The sequence below is a fragment of the Bubalus bubalis genome, chromosome 3 (genome assembly GCF_019923935.1).
Source record: "Bubalus bubalis isolate 160015118507 breed Murrah chromosome 3, NDDB_SH_1, whole genome shotgun sequence".
In the NCBI taxonomy this organism is placed as follows: Eukaryota; Metazoa; Chordata; class Mammalia; order Artiodactyla; family Bovidae; genus Bubalus; species Bubalus bubalis.
In genome coordinates this window covers 25,650,593-25,673,085 of record NC_059159.1, presented here as the reverse complement: position 1 = coordinate 25,673,085, position 22,493 = coordinate 25,650,593, and the positions used below count along the sequence as shown (strand labels likewise).

Genomic DNA, 22,493 nt, shown 5'->3' with positions numbered 1-22,493 from the left:
TACCAACATCTTTCCTACAGATTCCCTCTTAACATAAGCCAGCCAGAATCCATTTCTCCTGTTTTCAACCAACAATCCTGGTCAACACATCCCCAAAGTTTAACTCTGGGCTTCACACACAGCAGAGGGACAGTACATTCTCAACATATAAATGAATCAGACAGTGCAACGTGGTGAGACTAAAGGCTCTGGTGGCCTGGGCGCATGGAGGCTGTGCCACCAACATTGCACCGATGTTTCAGTCTTTTCCTTCCTTTGCTCTTTCTTTATTATGAAATGCTTGAGACATGTCAAGTGTCTTGGGGTTTTTTTGGTTTGTGTGCTTGTTATTGGCCTCACAATGTAGTTTGTAGACTCTTCATTCCCCAACCAGGGATCAAACCCAGGCCCCAGAAATGAAAGTGCCGAGTACTAACCACTAGACCCCCAGGGAATTTCCAAGTTTTATAAATCTTCACTGAAGGACTATTTCCCCAGTTCTCTGTACTTGGCTTATTCTTAGGAGTTCTTTCCAGGGACCCTGCAAGAGTGGGAATGCCTTTCTTCTCTCCTTGGCCCTACACCCTCAGGAGAGAGCGGGGAGAGCTTCCACACCACCTCAGGGACCAAGAACCCCCGTGGTCTGCATTACCTCCTCTGAAAGTGTTCAAATTCAGCTTGTCTCCTCATTTTCACCGCAGGGAGGTCAGTCTGGCCATAGGCATTTTCAAAGTTATATCTTTCCTGATGTATCCAGGCTTCACATTTGCACTGGTTTTTCGGGAAGAGCCTAAAACAAGATGAGGACTAAGATCACAGACTGGGTGGGCTGGTGGGTGGGGCAGGCACTTGAAGTCTAACCCACCGTGCTGTTCCCCCGAAACTCTCCTATCTCACAACCACCATCCAGGTTGGGTTGAGACTCTAGAATCCCAGCAGTAGCCATCCCCAAAGACACAGCGAGGGGAAGGGATAAGAAGGCCCCCTCTCAAAACCAACTTATAGTGACCAAAGCAGACATGTGGCAGGAGGATGGATAGGAACTTGGGATTAACATACACACACTACTGTATATAAAACAGATAACCAACAAAGACCTACTGTATAGCATAGGGAAATCTACACAATATTCTGTAATAACCCACATGGGTAAAGAATCTGAAAAAGAATGAATATATATACATGTATAACTGAATCACTTTGCTGTATACCTGAAACTAACACATCATTGTAGGTCATTATACTCCAATAAATTGTTTTAAATAATAAAAAATAAATTTTGTAATCCAAAAAAAAAAAAAAACACCACCCCTGTCTTAAATCATCTCCTGCACCAAACTTCTACTTAAGATCCCACAGGCCACATGAATGTTCTCTGATCAGGGATTGAACCCAGGCTCAGCAGTGAAAGCTCCAAGTCCTAACTACTGGGCTGCCAGGGAATTCCTTAAACTTCTTTATGTTTTTTAAAAAAATAATACTCATTTATTTATTTTTGGTTGTTGCTGGGTCTTCATTGCTGTGCGGGCTTTCTCTAGTTGCGGCAAGCGGGAGGTACTCTCTAGTTGCAGTGCAGGGGCTTCTCATTGCGGTGGCTTCTCTTGTTGCAGAGCACAGGCTCTAGGCACATGGGCTCATTAGTTGTGGCTCACAGGCTATAGAGCACTAGCTCAGTAATTGTGGCACAGGCTTAGTTGCTCAGCGGTATGTAGGATCTTTCTAGAACCAGAGATCAAACCCTTGTCTCCTGCATTGGCAAGCGGATTCTTTACCACAGAGCCACCAGGGAAGCCCTCTCCAAACTTCTTTAAACTTGAGAGTCACAGTGGCATCTCAGTCCCACCCACCTGAAGAGGAGGCCAAAGGGACAGAAAGGCAACGTCTTTCCTGTAGTTTGGGTTAAACGGGCCCTTCAAAATCACAAGGGACTTTGCTGGGTGTTGTAGGGAACAGAGTCTGTGCCCTGCAGACCCAGGTCTTTTCTGGGCCTGTAGTTTGGAATCACATTCACAATCAGCACAGGTGCAGAAAGGTAGGGAACTGGCTGTAAGGTGGGCACAATAGGACACTCAGCCACAGGAGGAGGGAGGGAGAGGTCAGACCAAGGGGAAATAACTGGCTGTCTCACCAGATTCCATCGTGGGTAAAGAGGGTCTTGATATGTTCCTCAGGGAGAAGCTTCAGCATTCCGGCAGCCGGACTAGGCTGAAGGAGTGGTGCTTTGTAGCTGCTGAATTCTGAATACAGGTACACACTTCTGAACATAAATAAAACAATGCCCAGGGCCAAGAATAAGACGGACATCTTGAGGATCCACAGATATCTAGAGCTGTTAGGACACAAAAGAGCAAATGCTGTGTAAATCTTTTCTCCTTGATTACATGAAACATAAAAGGACCTGATTGTATAATATAGATGGGAATAGTAACTGGAGGGAAAAGGTCAATTAAACCTATATCTTCTACTACTTACCAAGACTGATTTCTGATAAGCAAAAGAGAAAAGAATTAAGTTGCAACAGACACTCAGAAAGATCACAAATAAAAGAATGTCCTAAAGCCCAAGGAGGGAGAGGGGAAGAGTAAGGCTTGCAGTATTAATGTCAACATAGTTGAATTTGAGGCAAAAAAAGAAAAAAAAAATTAAATGGGGCCAAAAGGATCACTTACTGTGATCACATGAGTGATCTACAAAACAGATGTAGATCATGTAGTGGTCATGAACTGTAGCCACTAGGTATTAGCATTATTTAAGCAAAGAATGGCAGAATATGGGAGAAGAAAGATTACAAATCCAAAGGTGGTCATGGATTCTAACATTCTCATGTCTAACACACTAACATCTCATTCCCTAACAAATCAAGTCTCAGAAATATATAAAGCAAGAAAGCAACTAATTTTTTTAAAATCCATGTATTTTATTTATTTTGGGTTGCCCTAGGTCTTCATTGCTGCAGGAAGGCTTTCTCTAGTTGCGGCGAGTAAGGGCTACTCTTCATTGCAGTGTGTGAGTTTCTCATTGCGGTGGCTTCTCTTGTTTCAGGGCATGGGCTCTAGAGCTAAGGCTCAGTAGTTGCAGGTCCTAGACTCTAAACAGCACAGACTCAACAGTTGTGGTGCATGGGCTTAGTCGCTCTGTGGCATGTGGAATCTTCCCGGACCAGGGGTTGAAACCACATTCCCTGCACTGCACTGGCAGGGAGATTCCTATCCACTGTACCACCAGGGAAGTCTGCAGCTAAATTTTAGATCTTGTATTCTATTAAAGAGCTTTTAGGACATTTACAAAAGTTGGCCACTTGTTTGAACACAAAGAAAACCATAATAAAGTAGAAATCATTCAGATTATACACTCCACACACTGACGAGTGCGATCAAAATGTAACTGATAGGGGCTTCCCTGGTGGCTCAGTGGTAAAGAATCTGCCTGCTAATGTAGGAGACACGGGTTTGATCCCTGGTCAGGGAAGATTCCACATGCTGTGGAGCAATTAAGCCCGTGCACCACAACTAGTGAGTCTGCGCTCTAGAATCCAAGAGCCACAACTACTGAAGCCCGCGTGCCCTACAGCCTTTGCTCTGCAACAAGAGAAGCCAGCACAATGAGAAGCCCACGCACTGCAAGGAACGGTAGCCCCTGCTCACTGCAACTAGAGAAAAGCCCGTGAAGCAAAGAAGACTCAGCACAGCCAAATATAAATAAATAAACAATTTAAATATAACCTATAATAATAGTAAGCCCCTCTTTCACAATATGGAAAAAAAAATTTTTTTAAGCTTTCCAAAGCAACAATTTGAGTCAAGGACAACATCAGAACAAAAATATAAAGATAATGAAGATACTACATACAAAACTATGGAATACACTAAAATTATGCTGAGTGGAAATTTTGAATTTAAATACAAATTTCTGATCACAAGACATAAAATTAATACATTAAACAATCAAATAAGTTTGAAAATGGATAACAAAATGAATCTAAGAAAAGTAGAAACAAGAACCTAATAACAAGGCAAATGGAAAGTGGTAAATTAGAAAACATCTAAAATGGAATAATTATTAAACCCAAGCACAGAGGAGACAACTTTTGAGATATCTGCCTACTTAAAAACCTCCCTGCTCTAAGACTGTTTGCCTGCCTGACCCACAGAGGTCACACCTATGAGCTAGTTGCATCACATGATTCTCCCCTGACCATTGGCTGATTGGACCAAAGGCGAACACCTCTGAGGTGGGCCATTCAGCCAGAATTTCTTTCCCAGGAATTGGTAAGCAGAGATCAGCTAAATCTGGCCCCCTGAACTGAGAATAGAGGAAAGGAGAGAAGGAAGAGAAGATAGAATAAGGTAAGAAGAAGAAGCCTAGATCTTGAATACCTAGATGAAAGAGATGATCTAAACAGATCCATTAAAGTGAAAAAAAAAAAAAAAAAAAAAACAAGGGAAGTTGTCAAAGGCCTCAACAAAATCTGAAATCCCTATTTCATAAGTAAACAATTCCATGCCAATTTACAAAAACCAGTTTTACAGTGATGCAAGTATAAGTACTGAAGAATAATTCTGTAAGTATGCTGAACAAATATTAGCAAATAGAGTATAGTGGTATCCTAAATGAAAGATTCATCACTAATGAAGTTCTTCTAGGAGAGCAAGGATGACTCAATCCTATAGTGTGGCTGAACCACTCCAACTTTATCCTAGGCCCACAATCCTACCTCTTTTCTTTCTTTCTTTCTTTCTTTTTTTTTTTTAAAGAATAACAGTGTCATTAAGTTCATTACACAATTTTCAACTTAACAGAAAGAAACAAATCAGGAAAAACAGAGGGATGTGGTCTTGGTTTTTTTGAGGGTTTGGTTCTTTTCCTTCTGCTAGCAGGAAATGAAACTGTGTGTCATTGAATAAAACAAAACAAAATGAGAAAAAAATTCTCTGGGTAAATGACTTTCCTTGTATTCCATATTATTTTTTCTCCTTAAACTGTTACCTGCTCCCCTTTCTGCAAGACTGAGCTTTAGCCTACTCACAAGAAACATGCCTAAGCCAGGGGAGTTTCCTATCAAGTTTTCCCCTGGCCTTCATCTGACATGAAAACTGGAAGAATGCCTTTTGCTGTTGTGAATGGTTAATGGTCATGAGAACCTCCCCCTACCACACATACACAAAGGGAGTGAAAAACATCCATTTCCCATTGATAAGGACGTGATTCTCCCTAGTAGTCAGATTTTATTTTCAGCTTTGGTCCTTTAAATCTCGTGTACCCTTTTCTGCTGCTTTGAATGCCTCTGGATCATCTGCCAGCCTCCTACTCATGTGTAAGTCACCCACAACAAACTTCAGAATTGCTCTTCATGCAGTTGCCTGTTTTGTTTTGGGTCACAAAGTTCCTTCTCAGTTAGGAGGATATTATTCAATATCTCTGCCTTCCAATAATTATACAATTTATTGATAAATTTCACCACGTGGAAATTCAGGTCAGGAGAACACCAATATGATTATATTGACAGATGATTTTAAAATCATTTAACACAATTATCCATTCTTTTTTAAAATTTTATTTACTTTTTAATTGAAGGATAATTGATAAGTGATCAGAATTTCATTGGTTTCTGCCAAACATCAACATGAATCAGCCAATGCAGGGGACTCAGTTTGATCCCTGGTTGGGGAATTAAGATCCCACATAGTGCTGGGCCACTAAGCCCATGCACCACAACTGAGCCTGCACGACAGAACTAGAGGAAGCCCACACGCTGCAACAAAGACCCAGCACAGTCAAAAGAAAAAAAAGAAAAAGAAACTAAAAATATAGCTACCATATGATCCAGCAATCCCATTCCTGGGCATTAATCTACACAAAACCATAATTCAAAAATATATATGCACCATGTTCACAGTAGCATTATTTACAATAGCCAAGACATGGAAGCGACCTAACTGTCCATGAATGGATAAAGGTCTGGTACACCTTTATACAATGGAATATTACTCGGCCACGAAAAGAAAGTAAGGCCATTTGCAGCAAATTGGATGGACCTAGAGATTATCATACTAAGCAAAGTCAAAAAGAGAAAGACACATACCGTATTATATCACTTATATGTATAATCTAAAATACAACAGAAATGAACATATCTACAAAACAGAAACAGGCACAGAGAACAGACGTGGTTGCCAAGGGAGGGAGGGTGAGAGAGGGAAGAACTGGGAGTTTGGGATTAGCAGATATACACCATTAGAATGGATAAACAGCAAGGTCCTGCCCTATAGCACTGGGAACTATATTCCATATTTTGTGACAGACCATAATGGAAAAAATAGGAAAAAGTATATATATATAAATATGTATAACTGAATCACGTTGCTGCACAGTAGAAACTGACACATAGTAAATCAACCATGCTCCAATAAACTTTTTTAAAAAGGGAAGAACCTGGAAGAAATGATACCACACTAATAATTATGAGCACCTCTAACATCTGGATCTTGGTTTACATACAGCATTCCCCTCTAAAGAAAAATCAAAGCCCCTTGCAGAAATGGCTGATTCTGGCTTTGGGTAAGGAAAATTCAAAGCAAGTCTAGAATATCCTGTGATGCCAGAAGGGAAGGGGGCTATCTAAGAAGACCACAGTTATATCCATGAAAGAGGAGCCAGTTTAAAGGGTCTTTTACCAGCCATGTTTGAGATAGTTGATACATCAACAAGAACAATGACTATAATTAACTATAACATATTAAATAAAATAAAATCCATAAAGTTAATGATACTCCAAGGGAAAAATGCAAGGGGTGATCAGGGTACCTAAAAACAAAAACTTTTTAATTATAGAAAAAAATCCCAAGTACATACAAAAAATAAAAATAACGATAAAATGAATTTTATTATACCCATTACCTACCTTCTACTTCTGGACAAAATGGATTTATCTGTTTCTTCACCTATTTCCTCACTTCTCATATCATTTTGAAGAAAATCTTGACATCATATCATTTCATCAGTAAATATTCTATCTTTGAAGGGTAATGTGGCAGTTTTGTACTCAGATGAACCAAGCTGGAATTCCCTTCCCTGTGTAAAGCCGGGTTAGGGATGGCCACAGAGAAATTTGCATGAGTTCAGAGGCAGTGCCAGATGCTGGCAAGTTCCATCCACTTGGTCCTCTTTCCCTCAATTCTGTATCCAGCCCTCCTTCCCAACAACTGGCCCTGCTGACCAACTACCTCAGGTTCACTATAATAACTTTCTCTGAGAACTCACAGTAGTGGTAACCATGAGGAACAAGCAACCTTTCATATACTTCTCCAGAAACTCTCTTTGTGGCTGTACTCCAGAAAACAGATGTTTCTGAATTCTTCCCAGTTCCAGCTCATTCACCTGTGATGAGATGATTGGTGACTTTTCTCTAATTTTTTTGTTTGGAACTCGTCCCAAAACTGTGTTAATTCCTATAATAAATTTCTTATTGTGCAGTCCTCATTGAAGTTCTGCTTCTTTGCTTAAAGCTTGGGGGATTCAGATAAAGGTTCTTACACACACAGAGACACCCAATACCATTATCAGCTAAAAATCTAACAATCAGTCTTTACTACCATCAAATGTGCACAGAGTTCCCTTCTGTCTTTTTTTAATTTTTTTGTACAGACTGAAATGAGTCAGAAAGAGAAAAACAAATATTGTATATTAAGGCATATATATGGAACCTGGAAAAATGATACTGATGAACTTATTTGCAGGGCAGGAAGAGACTCAGACATAGAAAACAGACTTGTAGACACAGAGTGGAAGAAGAGGGTGGGACCAACTGAGAGAGTGGCATTTGACATATATAGACAACCATGCATAAAATAAATAGCTAGTGGGAAGCTGCTGTATAGCACACGGAGCTCAGCCTGGTGCTCTGTGACAACCTAGAGGGGTGGAGTGGGGTGGGGTGGGAGGCAGGCTGAAGAAGGAGGGGATATATGTATACATAGAGCTGATTCACGTGGCTGTACACAGAAACAGACACAACACTGTACATCAATTATACTCCAATTAAAAATAGAATCAAAGCAGAATCTAAATAAGATCCATACATTGGTTGATATGTTTCATCAGTTCCTTTTAATACATACATTCCTCTGTATCTCTTCCTAGCAACATACTTGTTTAAGGAACCATGTTGTTTATCCTACATAATTTGGATTTTCCACATCTGGACTGTGTTGATTTCAGCTCCCCCCCTCCCCCGACCCGGGCCATGTTCCTTTTTTTCCTGAAATTTCTATAAATCTGTAGTTAGATCAAGAGGCTTGATCAGATCCAGGTTTGATTTCTGAGAAAATCCCTTCATAGGTGATGGTGTGCACCCATCCATCAGAGAGGCTAGGCACAGCATCTCTCTTTTGCGGAATATTAGTAGGCATTTGATGACTGCCCAGATCACTGGTTCTGAGTATTCTGGGGCTCAGGATCTCTATTCTTTAAAAAAAAAATTGTTTTTGATGTGGACCATTTTTAAAGCTTTTATTGAATTTGTTACAATATTTTTTCTGCTTTAATGTTTTGGGTTTTTAAGCCATGAAGCATGTGGGATCTTAAAGCCTCCACCAGGGATCACATGCCCTGCACTGAAAGGCGAAATCTTAACCACTGGACTGTCAGGAAAGTCCGTGGACCTCTTTATAATCTTAAAAATTACTGAGGACTCCCAAAGAGCTTTTGTTTTTGTGGGTTATATCTGTCAATATTTACCATTTTGGAAATTAAATTTGAGAAGTTTTTAAAAGTATGTATTAATTTAGAAATAACATAATAAGCCCATTAAAAGCTAACACAAATAACATATTTTTATGAAAAATAATTACATTTTTCCAAACAAAAAATAGTGAGAAAAATGGCATCGTTTTACATTTTTGCCTATCTCTGTAATATTTAGCTTAATAGATAAAATGAATCCTTATATTGTTTCTGCATTTTATCTGTTACATTATTTGGTTGAAACATGTGAGGAAAATACAGCCCCATACAGATATATAAGTGGAACAAAGATAATTGTGGATATTCATCTTTGATACCATGCCAAAAATCAAGTAGTAGTAGTGTAAAGGTTAGCAGCAACATGGAATCTGAAACCATATCAATGAAATTTTTTCATTGGTATCATTTGGACTTTGAATGGATCTTTTACCTACACTTGATTTTATAACACCATGCAAGATAGAGTGCCTGATGAACTATGGAATGAGGTTCGTGACATTGTACAGGAGACAGGGATCAAGACCATCCCCGTGGAAAAGAAATGCAAAAAAACAAAATGGCTGTCTGGGGAGGCCTTACAAATAGCTGTGAAAAGAAGAGAAGTGAAAAGCAAAGGAGAAAAGGAAAGATATAAACATCTGAATGCAGAGTTCCAAAGAATAGCAAGAAGAGATAAGAAAGCCTTCTTCATCGATCAATGCAAAGAAATAGAGGAAAACAACAGAATGGGAAAGACTAGAGATCTCTTCAAGAAAATCAGAGATACCAAGGGAACATTTCATGCAAAGATGGGCTCGATAAAGGACAGAAATAGTATGGACCTAACAGAAGCAGAAGATATTAAGAAGAGGTGGCAAGCATACACAGAAGAACTGTACAAAAAAGATCTTCATGACCCAGATAATCACGATGGTGTGATCACTCACCTAGAGCCAGACATCCTGGAAGGTGAAGTCAAGTGGGCCTTAGAAAGCATCACTACGAACAAAGCTAGTGGAGGTAATAGAATTCCAGTTGAGCTATTCCAAATCCTGAAAGATGATGCTGTGAAAGTGCTGCACTCAATATGCCAGCAAATTTGGAAAACTCAGCAGTGGCCACAGGACTGGAAAAGATCAGTTTTCATTCCAATCCCAAAGAAAGGCAATGCCAAAGAATGCTCAAACTACTGCACAATTGCACTCATCTCACTCACTAGTAAAGTAATGCTCAAAATTCTCCAAGCCAGGCTTCAGCAATACGTGAACCGTGAACTTCCAGATGTACAAGCTGGTTTTAGAAAAGGCAGAGGAACCAGAGATCAAATTGCCAACATCAGCTGGATCATCGAAAAAGCAAGAGAGTTCCAGAAAAACATCTATTTCTGCTTTATTGACTATGCCAAAGCCTTTGACTGTGTGGATCACAATAAACTGTGGAAAATTCTGAAAGAGATGGGAATACCAGAACACCTGATCTGTCTCTTGAGAAATTTGTATGCATGTCAGGAAGCAACAGTTAGAACTGGACATGGAACAAAAGACTGGTTCCAAATAGGAAAAGGAGTACATCAAGGCTGTATATTGTCACCCTGTTTATTTAACTTATATGCAGAGTACATCATGAGAAACGCTGGACTGGAAGAAACACAAGCTGGAATCAAGATTGCTGGGAGAAATATCAATAACCTCAGATATGCAGATGACACCACCCTTATGGCAGAAAGTGAAGAGGAACTAAAAAGCCTCTTGATGAAAGTGAAAGTGGAGAGTGAAAAAGTTGGCTTAAAGCTCAACATTCAGAAAATGAAGATCATGGCACCTGGTCCCATCACTTCATGGGAAATAGATGGGGAAACAGTGGAAACAGTGTCAGACTTTATTTTTCTGGGCTCCAAAATCACTGCAGATGATGACTGCAGCCATGAAATTAAAAGACGCTTACTCCTTGGAAGGAAAGTTATGACCAACCTAGATAGCATATTCAAAAGCAGAGACATTACTTTGCCAACAAAGGTCCGTCTAGTCAAGGTTATGGCTTTTCCAGTGGTCATGTATGGATGTGAGAGTTGGACTGTGAAGAAGGCTGAGCACCGAAGAATTGAAGCTTTTGAACTGGGGTGTTGGAGAAGACTCTTGAGAGTCCCTTGGACTGCAAGCAGATCCAACCAGTCCATTCTGAAGGAGATCAGCCCTGGGATTTCTTTGGAAGGAATGATGCTAAAGCTGAAACTCCAGTACTTTGGCCACCTCATGCGAAGAGTTGACTCATTGGAAAAGACTCTGATGCTGGAGGGATTGAGGGCAAGAGGAGAAGGGGACGACAGAGGATGAGATGGCTGGATGGCGTCACTGACTCGATGGACGTGAGTCTGAGTGAACTCCGGGAGTTGGTGATGGACAGGGAGGCCTGGCGTGCTGCGATTCATGGGGTTGCAAAGAGTCGGACAGGACTGAGCAATTGATCTGATCTGATCTGATCATTCATATGGAAAATACTGGTTCACTGAGCTATCTGCATTTTTAATGCAATACAGAGAATTCATTCATTAATATCGACACCAGTCTCATCAGAAAGGTCTTTAAATAATAAGACTTTCAAACTCATTGCAGTAGAAATAAGTTTTACAAAGTTCCAATTTTTGGAAAGCTTGAATTTTGTGATTGGTAACAAATACTACCAGGCATTTTCTTCAAATGGACAAGATCACTTGGTTCATTTTTTAAAAGAGATATCTACCAAAAACAGAGGTCTGAATAACCCGCTTATTCTTCATTTTTATTCATTCTTTAAACAAAAAATATTTCAATTAAAAAGCAGCTAGTTCAACTTGATGATATAAATCAAAGCAAGATCCTCTATGATCCACCTCCTAGAGTAATGGAAGTAAAAACAAAAATAAACAAGTGGGACCTAATTAAACTTAAAAGCTTTTGCATAGCAAAGGAAACTATAAACAAGGTGAAGACAACTCTTAGAATGGGAGAAAATAACAGCAAATGAAACAACTGACAAAGGATTAATTTCCAAAATATACAAGCAGCCCATACAAGCCAATACCAGAAAAACAAACAACCCAATCAAAAAGTGGGAAAAAGACCAAACAGACATTTCTCCAAAGACATACAGATGGCTAACAAACACATGAAAAGATGCTCAACGCTGCTCATTATTAGAGAAATGCAAATCAAAACTACAATGAGATATCACCTCACACCATTCAGAACGGTTATAATCAAAAAGTCTACAAACAATAAATGAGGGAGTGGGTGTGGAGAAAAGGGAATTCTCTTGCACTGTTGGTGGGAATGTAAACTGATACAGCCACTATGGAAGATGGTGTGGAGATTACTTTTAAAATCTAGGAATAAAATCACCATTTGACCCAGCAATCCCACCACTAGGTATATACCCTGAGGAAACCAAAACTGAAAAAGACAATGTACTCCAATGTTCATTGCAACGTTATTTACAATAGCTAGAACATGGAAGCAACCTAGATGTCCATCAACAGATGAATGGATAAAGAAGCTGTGGTACATACATGCAATGGAATATTCCTCAGCCATAAAAAGGAATGCATTAGAGTCAGTTCTAATGAGGTGGATGAACCTAGAGCTTATTTATACAGAGTGAAGTATGTCAGAAAGAGAAAGATAAATATTGTATACTAACACATATATGTGGAATCTAGAAAAATGGTACTAATTAATTCATTAGAAGGGCAGCAATGGAGAAACAGACAGAGAGAACAGACTTATGGACATGGCGAGGATGGGGAGGAGGGAGTGGGTGAGATATATAGAGAGTGTAACATGGAAACTTACATTACCATATGTAAAATAGATAAGCAATGGGAATTTGCTATATGACTCAGAACTCAAACAGGAGCTCCGTAACAACTTAGAGGGTGGGGTGGGGAGGGAGGTTCAATACGGAGGGGACATATGTATACCTGTGGCTGATTCATATTGATATTTGGCAGAAAACAACAAAATTCTGTAAAACAATTATCCTTCAATTAAAAATAAATTTTTAAAAAGTGGTTATAAAAAAAAAAAAGGCAGTTAGTTCAGCTCCCTGCTCAAATTGCACAAGCACTTTTTATTGAGGCAACAACTGCACTTCAGTCTGTAGTAGGAATGTTTTACTGTTCATCAAAAGATATATTTTAAATTGTTTCTTTGTCTTCATGCCACATGCAGGATCTTCATTCCCCCACCAGGGATTGAGCCCTCACCCCTTGCATTGGAACTACAAAGCCTTAACCACTGGACTTCCAGGGAAGTCCAAAATTGGTATTTTTAAAAAAATCAATTGATTCAACCATTTCATCAAGGATATTCTCAAGTTTCCCCTGGGTGTGGTGGGAAGAATGCAACTCCCACCAGTTCAAGCGAAGGTACCAGCAGCAGTTTTCCATCATTGCCCCTGCATCATCAGTGTCCAAGTCAGCATAGTGAAAAAGGCAACTAGCATCTTAATACTATCATGAAACAGTTCTGACCTTACAGACTCCCTAAGGAGGTCACTGGGACCCTCAGGAGTCTCTGGCCCACGAAGAAGTCCTGCTCTAGCCTTTTCTTCTACAGGGATGTCAGGGTTTTCTCTCCCTGATTTTAGAAGCTCTTGATGTTCCTGTAACAGAGCAGGAAGAGCACAGCCCTTAGCAGGTAGCCATTGCTGTGTCTTATTACTCTCCCCCCGTTACTAGGCTTCAGGTCTTGCTCAGCCATTGCTCCCTGCCTCAGCGGGCCCTGCCCACAGCAACCAACCATCAGTGAGTGACCGTTAGTTGTCTTGCTCAGCTATTGGTCAGGGCTGCAGTGTGCCCTGCCCACTAGTACCTGTCAATCACTAGGGAGGTGACTGAGTCAACAGGCGGTGGTATGGTGGTCATCCAGTGGAGAGTGACATAAGAGGCAGATTCAGGCCTTCTCCTGGTGGGCCTCCAGCTTACCCAGACTTGGACCAGAAGGTCAGCTGGCCAGCCCAGGGAACAGACTGGGGACTACATCCTGTAGGGCTCCAGAGCTCTCACTAAGGCCCCTTCCACTAGTCTTGGCTCAGCCCTTGAGGGAGCAGGGAACCTCTCCCCCATCTCTTTCTCTGCAACCTAATGGCAGTGGCCATTTGTGTGAGTTGCAGTCTGAGAGAACTGGTCCCCCCAGTTGGGTGGCCTGAGCAAACTGAGGGCCAGTTGGGTTGGATGCCTGGCTCCCTCAAGGATGACAGTTGGGCAGGATGTGGGAACCTGGCCCCGAAAGAGCTGCCAACTGAAATCTGCCTCCTCTTAGCCAGGACTGGGGCTTTGGGGTGAAAGTTGTGCCTTGAGACTTTGTCCTTTCTTGTCAGGACAGAGAATAACATTTATCTGGTAGAGATTTACAGGAACATGGTTACCTGACCATGCTGCTGCTGCTGCTACTGCTAAGTTGTGTCAGTTGTGTCTGACTCTCTGCGACCCCATAGACGGCAGCCCAACAGGCTCCTCTGTCCCTGGGATTCTCCAGGCAAGAATACTGGAGTGGGTTGCCATTTCCTTCTCCAATGCATGAAACTGAAAAGTCAAAGTGAAGTCGCTCAGTTGTGTCTGATTCTTCGCGACCCCATGGACTGTAGCCTACCAGGCTCCTCCGTCCATGGGATTCTCCAGGCAAGAGTACTGGAGTGGGTTGCCATTACCTTCTCTGACCAGACCTCAAGAACAAAGGATCTGACACGGAGAAGTCTGCAACAACTAACCACGCCCATCCCTCACCTTTTGCTTTTAAAGGGACTTGCTGAAAGCTTTCAGTAACTTTGGGGATCTTAGGGCATGAGCAGATTACAGATTCATCTCCTTCTATGAATCTGTAATAAACCTTTCTCTATTCCAAACTCCAATGTTGAATATTGATGGGCCTCACCGCATCAGGCATATGGACTTGCAATTTCAGTAACAATAGCTTTGACTATATGGACCTTTGTCGGTAAAGTGATGCCTCTGCTTTTTAAAACGCTATCTAGGTTGGTCACAGCTTTTCTTCCAATGAGTAAGTGTCTTTTAGATTCATGACAGCAGTCACAGTCCGAAGTGATTCTGGAGCCCCCAAAAATAAAATCTGTCACTGCTTCCATTTTCCCCCCATCTATTTGCATGAAGTGATGGGACCAGATGCCATGATATTAGTTTTCTGAATGTTGAATTTTAAGCCAACTTTTTCACTTTTGGCTTTCACCCTCATAAGGGGCTCTTTAGTTCCTCTTCACTTTCTGCCATTAGAGTGGTATCATCTGCATATCTGACGTTTTGATATTTCCCCCAGCAATCTTGATTCCAGCTTGTGCTTCACCCACCCCAGCATTTTGCATGATGTACTCTACATATAAGTTAAATAAGCAGAGTGACAATATACAGTCTTGATGTACTCCTTTCCTAATTTTGAACCAGTCTGCTGTTCCATGGATGGTTCTAACTGTTACTTCTTGACCAGCATACAGGTTTCTCAGGAGGCAGGTAATGTGGCCTGGTATTCCCATCTCTTTAAGAACTTTTCACAGTTTGTTGTGATTCATAGAGTCAAAGGATTTAGGGTAGTCAATAAAGCAGAAGTAGTTTTTTTTTTAATTCCCTTTTTTTCTATGATCCAACAGATGTTCGCAATTTGGTCTCTGGTTCCTTTGCCTTTTCTTTTTTTTTCAATATTTATTTATTTTATTTATTTATTTGGCTGTTCCCAGCCTTAGCTGCAGCATGTGGGATCAAGTTCCCTAACCAGAGATTGAACCATGACCTCCTGCATTGGGAGCACAGAGTCTTACCCGCTGGACCACCAGGGAAGTCCCTCCTTTGCCTTTTCTAACCCCAGCTTGTACACCTGGAAGTTCTCAGTTCACATACTGCTGAAGCCTAGCTTGAAGGATTTTGAGTATTACCTTGCTAGCATGTAAAATGAGTGCAACTGTGTGGTAGTCTGAACATTCTTTGGTATTGCCTTTCTTTGGGATTGGAATGAAAACTGACCTTTTCCAGTCCTGTGGCTACCGCTGAGTTTTCCAAATTTTCTGACATATTGAGTGCAGCACTTTCACAGCATCATCTTTTAGGATTTGAAATAGCTCAGCTGGAATTCCATCACCTCCACTAGCTTTGTTCATAGTAATGCTCTCTAAGGCCCACTTGACATCACACTCCAGGATGTCTGGCTCTAGGGAGTGACCAGACCATCATGATTATCCAGGTCATTAAGACCTTTATAGTTCTGTGTATCCTTACCACCTCTTCTTAATCGCTTCTGCTTCTGTTGTTTCTGTCCTTTATTGCGCCCATTTTTGCATGAAATGTACCCTTGTTATCTCCCAGTTTTCTCAAAGAGATCTCCAGTCTTTTCCATTCTATTGTTTTTCTCTATTTCTTTGCGCTGTTCACTTAAGAAGGTTTTCTTATCTCTTTGCTGTTCTCTGGAACTCTGCATTCACTTGGGTATATCCTTCCCTTTCTCCTTTGCCTTTTGCTTCCCAAACACAAAATTGGAGAATATAAAAAGACACAGAAATTTTAGAAATAAAAAAATAACAGTACTGAAAGCTTAAGTGGATGAATTTAACAGAGAATATGACAAGACTGGAAGATAGGTCAGACTATAACTACCAAGGAGGGGGACAGATATATTAGGAACTGGGATTAATAGATAAACACTGTTATATATAAAATAGGTAAACAGCAAGGATTTACTCTGTAGCACAAGGAACTATATTCAGTATCTTGTAATAGCCTATAGTGGAAAAGAATCTGAAAAAGAATAGATATATATGTCTGCTAGTGTTAGTGCTAAGCTGCTCAGTCGTGTGTGACTCTCTGCAACCCCATGGACTGTAGCCCGCCAGGCTCCTCTGTCCAGGGGATTCTCCAGGCAAGAATACTGGTGCGACTGCCATTTCTTACTCCAGGGGATCTTCCCAACCCAGGGACTGAACCACATCTCCTGTGTCTTCTGCATTAGCAGCTGGGTTCTTTACCACTAGAGCCAACTGGGAGGCCTATTACAGGCCCTTCATAACCTAATATCCAAGCTACCGTTTTCTAACCTAACCTGCATCTACTACTGTTAGGGGAAGCACACTGATTGAAACCGCCCACCCTGGCCAGGCACCATAGTAACCATTTGCACGAGTTGTTTTATGACAGGAGATCCTGATAAGGAATACTGAACTAATAAGCCACCACCAACCAGAAGAGTTTGGGAAAGGTCTAAAGGAGACACCGTGTGTCTGTCCACTTCCCAGAATCCCTCTCACTAGCATCCATCTTGGCTGAGAGATGCGTGCACCACCAGGAAAGACTCTGAATTAGAATGATTGGCCAAAGACCACCTGGAAACTAATCCCATCACCATAAAACCCGACATTGTGAGCCACGCGGGAGAGCAGTTCTCCTGGGTTCCCTTACCCTACTGCTCTCCACCCGGGTGCCCTTTCCAATAAAATCTCTTGCTTGGTCAGCACGTGTCTCCTTGGACAATTCTTTTTTGAGTGTTAGACAAGAGCCCACCTTTGAGACCCAGTAGGGGTCCCCCCCTTCCTACAACAACTGGCTACCACGAAGGGACACCCCCATTTTTACTGAGGCTGACATCCAGACCACTTGGGGTACTCCAGGACCAGCTTGCCTGCCGACGGATCTGACCCAGTGGCTGCAACTAGGACTCGTTTGTCCCTGGTCTCCTCCTGACGTGGACAACTGGCCAGGGTGCCCTGACCGGGTAAGGAACAAGAGATTTTGTTGACCCCCTTTTATCTCACCCCTCCTTTCAACCTATCCCATTCTATTTTTCTAGTCCCCCGGTCCTGGACGCAGGAGTCTGGTCGAAGGGCCTCAGCCTGAGCTGAGGATTGGAGACTGATCACCTCCTCTTGGCAGAGAACTCAAATTCTGGTTCTGATTGCTGGTAGGGCCGAGTTCCAGTCCTCCCTTCTCTGGAGGCCCAGGGAAAAGCCCCGTAATGCCTGGGTATCTGTAGGTGGCAAGGGACGTCTGTAAGGCCACCCCTTTTTTCTTTTTCCTCTTTCTCTCCCCCACTCTTCCACCTTTTGTCTCTTCCCACTCCTCTCAACCTGGCCTCTTTTCCTCTCTGTGAAGACCCAAGTTATTTCCATTCACTGTCTGTCGATACTTGGACCTGAAGTTCTGGGTCTTTGCAAGAGATTTTCTGAGAGGCTATGCTCTCTGCTCCCCATCAATTGTGCTTTCTGTTCCTGGGGAGACAATCGAGTGTTAGAAGCCCTCCATCGGGTGCCCTGTTTCTATAAATTCAGCCATTTAATTGAGCATTTGGCTGAGTGCTTCCACGTGGAACTGATTGACGGGGTTCAGTATAGTCGCACCTGGTCTTGGGTGAAAATTAACACCCTAGACACATCATTAGGGGTTAATTCACCTTTCGGGACCAGTCCTACAGCACCGTTGATTGTGCTTACTACTGAACATTTCTTTGGTGCATATACAATCAGGCAATTTGGGACCAGGAGAGAGCTTACAATCTCTCTAGAGTCAGATATAGGGGCATCCACATAGAACTGGACATGGAACAACAGACTGGTTCCAAATAGGAAAAGGAGTACGTCAAGGCTGTATACTGTCACCCTGCTTATTTAACTTATATGCAGAGTACATCATGAGAAACGCTGGACTGGAAGAAACACAAGCTGGAATCAAGATTGCTGGGAGAAATATCAATAACCCCAGATATGCAGATGACACCACCCTTATGGCAGAAAGTGAAGAGGAACTAAAAAGCCTCTTGATGAAGGTGAAAGTGGAGAGTGAAAAAGTTGGCTTAAAGCTCAACATTCAGAAAACGAAGATCATGGCATCTGCTCCCATCACTTCATGGGAAATAGATGGGGAAACAGTGGAAACAGTGTCAGACTTTATTTTTCTGGGCTCCAAAATCACTGCAGATGGTGACTGCAGCCATGAAATTAAAAGACGCTTACTCCTTGGAAGGAAAGTTATGACCAACCTAGATAGCATATTCAAAAGCAGAGACATTACTTTGCCAACAAAGGTCCGTCTAGTCAAGGCTATGGTTTTTCCTGTGGTCATGCATGGATGTGAGAGTTGGACTGTGAAGAAGGCTGAGTGCTGAAGAATTGATGCTTTTGAACTGGGGTGTTGGAGAAGACTCTTGAGAGTCCCTTGGACTGCAAAGAGATTCAACCAGTCCATTCTGAAGGAGATCAGCCCTGGGATTTCTTTGGAAGGAATGATGCTAAAGCTGAAACTCCAGTACTTTGGCCACCTCAGGCAAAGAGTTGACTCATTGGAAAAGACTCTGATGCTGGGAGGGATTGGGGGCAAGAGGAGAAGGGGACGACAGAGGATGAGATGGCTGGATGGCATCATTGACTCGATGGACATGAGTCTGAGTGAACTCCGGGAGTTAGTGATGGACAGGGAGGCCTGGCGTGCTGCGATTCATGGGGTTGCAAAGAGTCTGACACGACTGAGCGACTGATCTGATCTGATCTGACCCCAGTACTGGTCCCCTGGGAACGAGATATAAACTATATTGTCACTAAAATGGGAAATAAACCTAGCTTCCCTTTAGACACCCCACTGGGTTTTCTTTTGGCCCACTGGGAGGGATACCAACTGAAAGGACTAAAAAAGAAAAAACTTATCAAATACTGTACTCAGTACTGGCCTAGTTACTCCCTGGAAGGAGGGGGAAAATGGCCCCAGTTGGGATAACTTGGATACAACACCATTTTACAGCTCAGTCTATACTGCAAACGTGAGGGTAAATACAAGGAGGTTCCCTATGTCCAGGCCTTTATGGCCCTCTACCAGGAGGAGGGTGAAAAAGTTGGCTTAAAACTCAACATTCAGAAAATGAAGATCATGGCATCTGGTCCCATCACTTCATGGGAAATAGATGGGGAAACAGTGGAAACAGTGACAGACTTTATTTGGGGGGGCTCCAAAATCACTGCAGATGGTGATTGCAGCCATGAAATTAAAAGATGCTTACTCCTTGGAAGAAAAGTTATGACCAACCTGGATAGCATATTGAAAAGCAGAGACATTACTTTGCCAACAAAGTTCCATCTAGTCAAGGCTATGGTTTTTCCACTGGTCATGTATGGATATGAGAATTGGACTGTGAAGAAAGCTGAGCACTGAAGAATTGATGCCTTTGAACTGTGGTGTTGGAGAAGACTCTTGAGAGTCCCTTGGACTGCAAGCAGATCCAACCAGTCCATTCTGAAGGAGATCAGCCCTGGGATTTCTTCGGAAGGAATGATGCTAAAGCTGAAACTCCAATACTTTGGCCACCTGATTTGAAGAGTTGACTCACTGGAAAAGACTCTGATGCTGGGAGGGACTGGGGGCAGGAGGAGAAGGGGACGACAGAGGATGAGATGGCTGGATGGCATCATTGACTCGATGGACATGAGTCTGAGTGAACTCTGGGAGTTGGTGATGGACAGGGAGGCCTGGCGTGCTGAGATTCATGGGGTCACAAAGAATCGGACACGACTGAGCGACTGAACTGAACTGAACCAGGATTCCAGGAAAAAGGGAAAATATAAGCTTGAGGAATTTGATAAATGCTCTTCCAAAATCCTTTTAGCAAGGTCTGATACAGAAGATTCCCTTAACCTTCTCATGACCGCCTCTGCTTCAGCAGAGAAGTCACTGGAAAGGAGGGTAAGACACACCCGGGAGTCTTGAGCTCGGACCCGGAAGTCAGGAGGCTGGGCCCAGAAATCATGGGATCTGAAGGGAAGTCACTCACCATCGCCTCGGCTCCGCCTCCATATGCCCCCTCCCCATGGGTTTACGATCAGGAAGTAAGCTTTGTCCTCCACAGAAGGAAAGGTCATCCTCAGACAAAATCTGCCCCCTAAGAGAGGTACCACGTTCATGTTCCGTTCTCTATGCAAGACATTACCCAATGCAAGGAACAACTGGGCTCATATTCCGAGAACCCCCCAAAAATTTAAGGATGAATTTGAGCATCTTAGCCTTAACTTCTCCCTCACCTGGAGGGATATAATGGTCATCCTCACCCGGTGTTGTAATGATGAGGAAAAAGCTCGAATCCTAGATCAGGCTAGAAAAGTGGCTGATGAAAGAAAATGGGTAGATGTCAGTCTGGCAGCTGACGAAGAGGCAATCCCCTCTACAGAGCCAGACTGGGATCCTAATACAAGGGCAGGAAAGGAATCCTTAAGACACCTCATTACTTGCCTACTACAGGGAATGACCCAGGGTGTCCAAAATGTTGTTAATTATAATAAAATAAAAGAGGTTACACAGGAAGAAAATGAAAATCCAGCTCTTTTTTGGGGCAGACTCACAGAAGCCTTTAAAAACTTTACCAAGACAGATCTAAAAATTATGGAAGGAAGAGTCCTGTTGGCCCATTCCTTTATAACCCAGGCAGCCCCAGACATAAGGAGAAAATTACAAAAACTAGGAAAAGGACCAGAGACCCCAATTTCCGATTTGGTGGAGGAGGCAAATAGGGTGTTTTTGAACAGGGACCAGGAGGACGAAGCAAAAAGGGAGCAAAAGGAAGCCCCAAAAGATAGAATAGAGAGGCAGACCCAGGCCTTGGCCCAACAACAGGCTAAAATCCTGGTTTTGATTCATCCTGCCACTACTCGAGAGTCCAGGGGAGAGCAAGGAAGGAAAAAGGATCTTAACAATCCACCGCGGCTGAGACACACCCAGTGTGCCCACCGCAAAGAGGATGGGCATTGGAAAAGGGAGTGCCCATATCGCCCTAAGGGAAGGCGTATGGAGACCCCTAAACCTGCTCCCTCTGTATTAGTCCTGGGCGACCGGGACTGATGGTGCCCAGCGGCTCGAGAAACCCCGGTGAATGGTGAGGTCCAGATCACTCCTCTCGACCCTTGGGTGACTCTACAAATAGAAGGTAAGGATGTGAACTTTCTTTTAGACACGGGGGCTGCCTTCTCTGTTCTTCCTTTCCGATTAGGACCTTTAGACTACCAGACTAAAACAGTGATGGGGTAGATGGAAAACCCCAAAGCCGAAATTTTACTAAGCCCCTGCATTGTAAGGTGGGCAATTGGCAAGGAACCCACCCCTTCTTATACATCCCTGGTTGCCCTGCTCCCCTACTGGGGAGAGACGTTCTTTGCCGCCTCCAGATCAGAGTGACTTGGGGAAAGCTAGAAGTCGATAATTTCCTTTGCCTAGTGTCTGAATATTTACAGTCAGATGTAGAAAAGGAGGAGTCTGTCCCTTTCTTAGATGAGGTCAGTCCCCAGGTGTGGGATGTCTCCAGCCCTGGTCTAGCCATAAATGTTCCACCAGTAAAGATTCTTCTGAGGCCAAATGCTCCCTACCTCTGGAAAAGACAATATCCCTTAAAACCAGAAGCTCTTGAAGGTCTTAGACCATTAGTTAACAAATACCGAGATACTGGAATTCTAATCACCTGTGAGTCTCCCTACAATACTCCAATCTTGCCTGTTAAAAAACCAGATGGATCTTATTGATTCGTCCAGGATCTAAGAGCTGTTAATGAAGCTGTGGTTCCCATACACCCCATAGTCCCAAATCCGTATACCCTCCTATCCCAAGTCCCAGGAAATGCTAAGTACTTCTCAGTCTTGGATCTTAAAGATGCTTTCTTCTGCATTCCTCTCCATCCTGAATCCCAAAAACTCTTTGCTTTTGAGTGGCGGGACTTGGAAACAAGGGAGGCCATACAACTCTGCTGGACTCGACTACAACAAGGGTTTAGGGACAGCCCTCATATTTTCGGGACTTC

At 42.6% G+C, this 22,493-nt stretch overlaps 1 protein-coding gene across 1 annotated transcript in view; it reads right to left on the bottom strand.

The window, feature by feature from the left end:
- The window catches only part of B4GALNT2 (beta-1,4-N-acetyl-galactosaminyltransferase 2), a 74,830-nt gene that overhangs the window by 37,071 nt on the left and 15,266 nt on the right, over positions 1 to 22,493 (bottom strand). Inside the window, exons 2-3 of the mRNA XM_025280303.3 lie at positions 2,108 to 2,308; positions 632 to 769 (exon numbers count right to left, since the gene is read on the bottom strand). Of these exons, the coding sequence (XP_025136088.1) occupies positions 632 to 769; positions 2,108 to 2,308 (339 nt within the window). The remainder of the gene's footprint in view (positions 1 to 631; positions 770 to 2,107; positions 2,309 to 22,493) is intronic.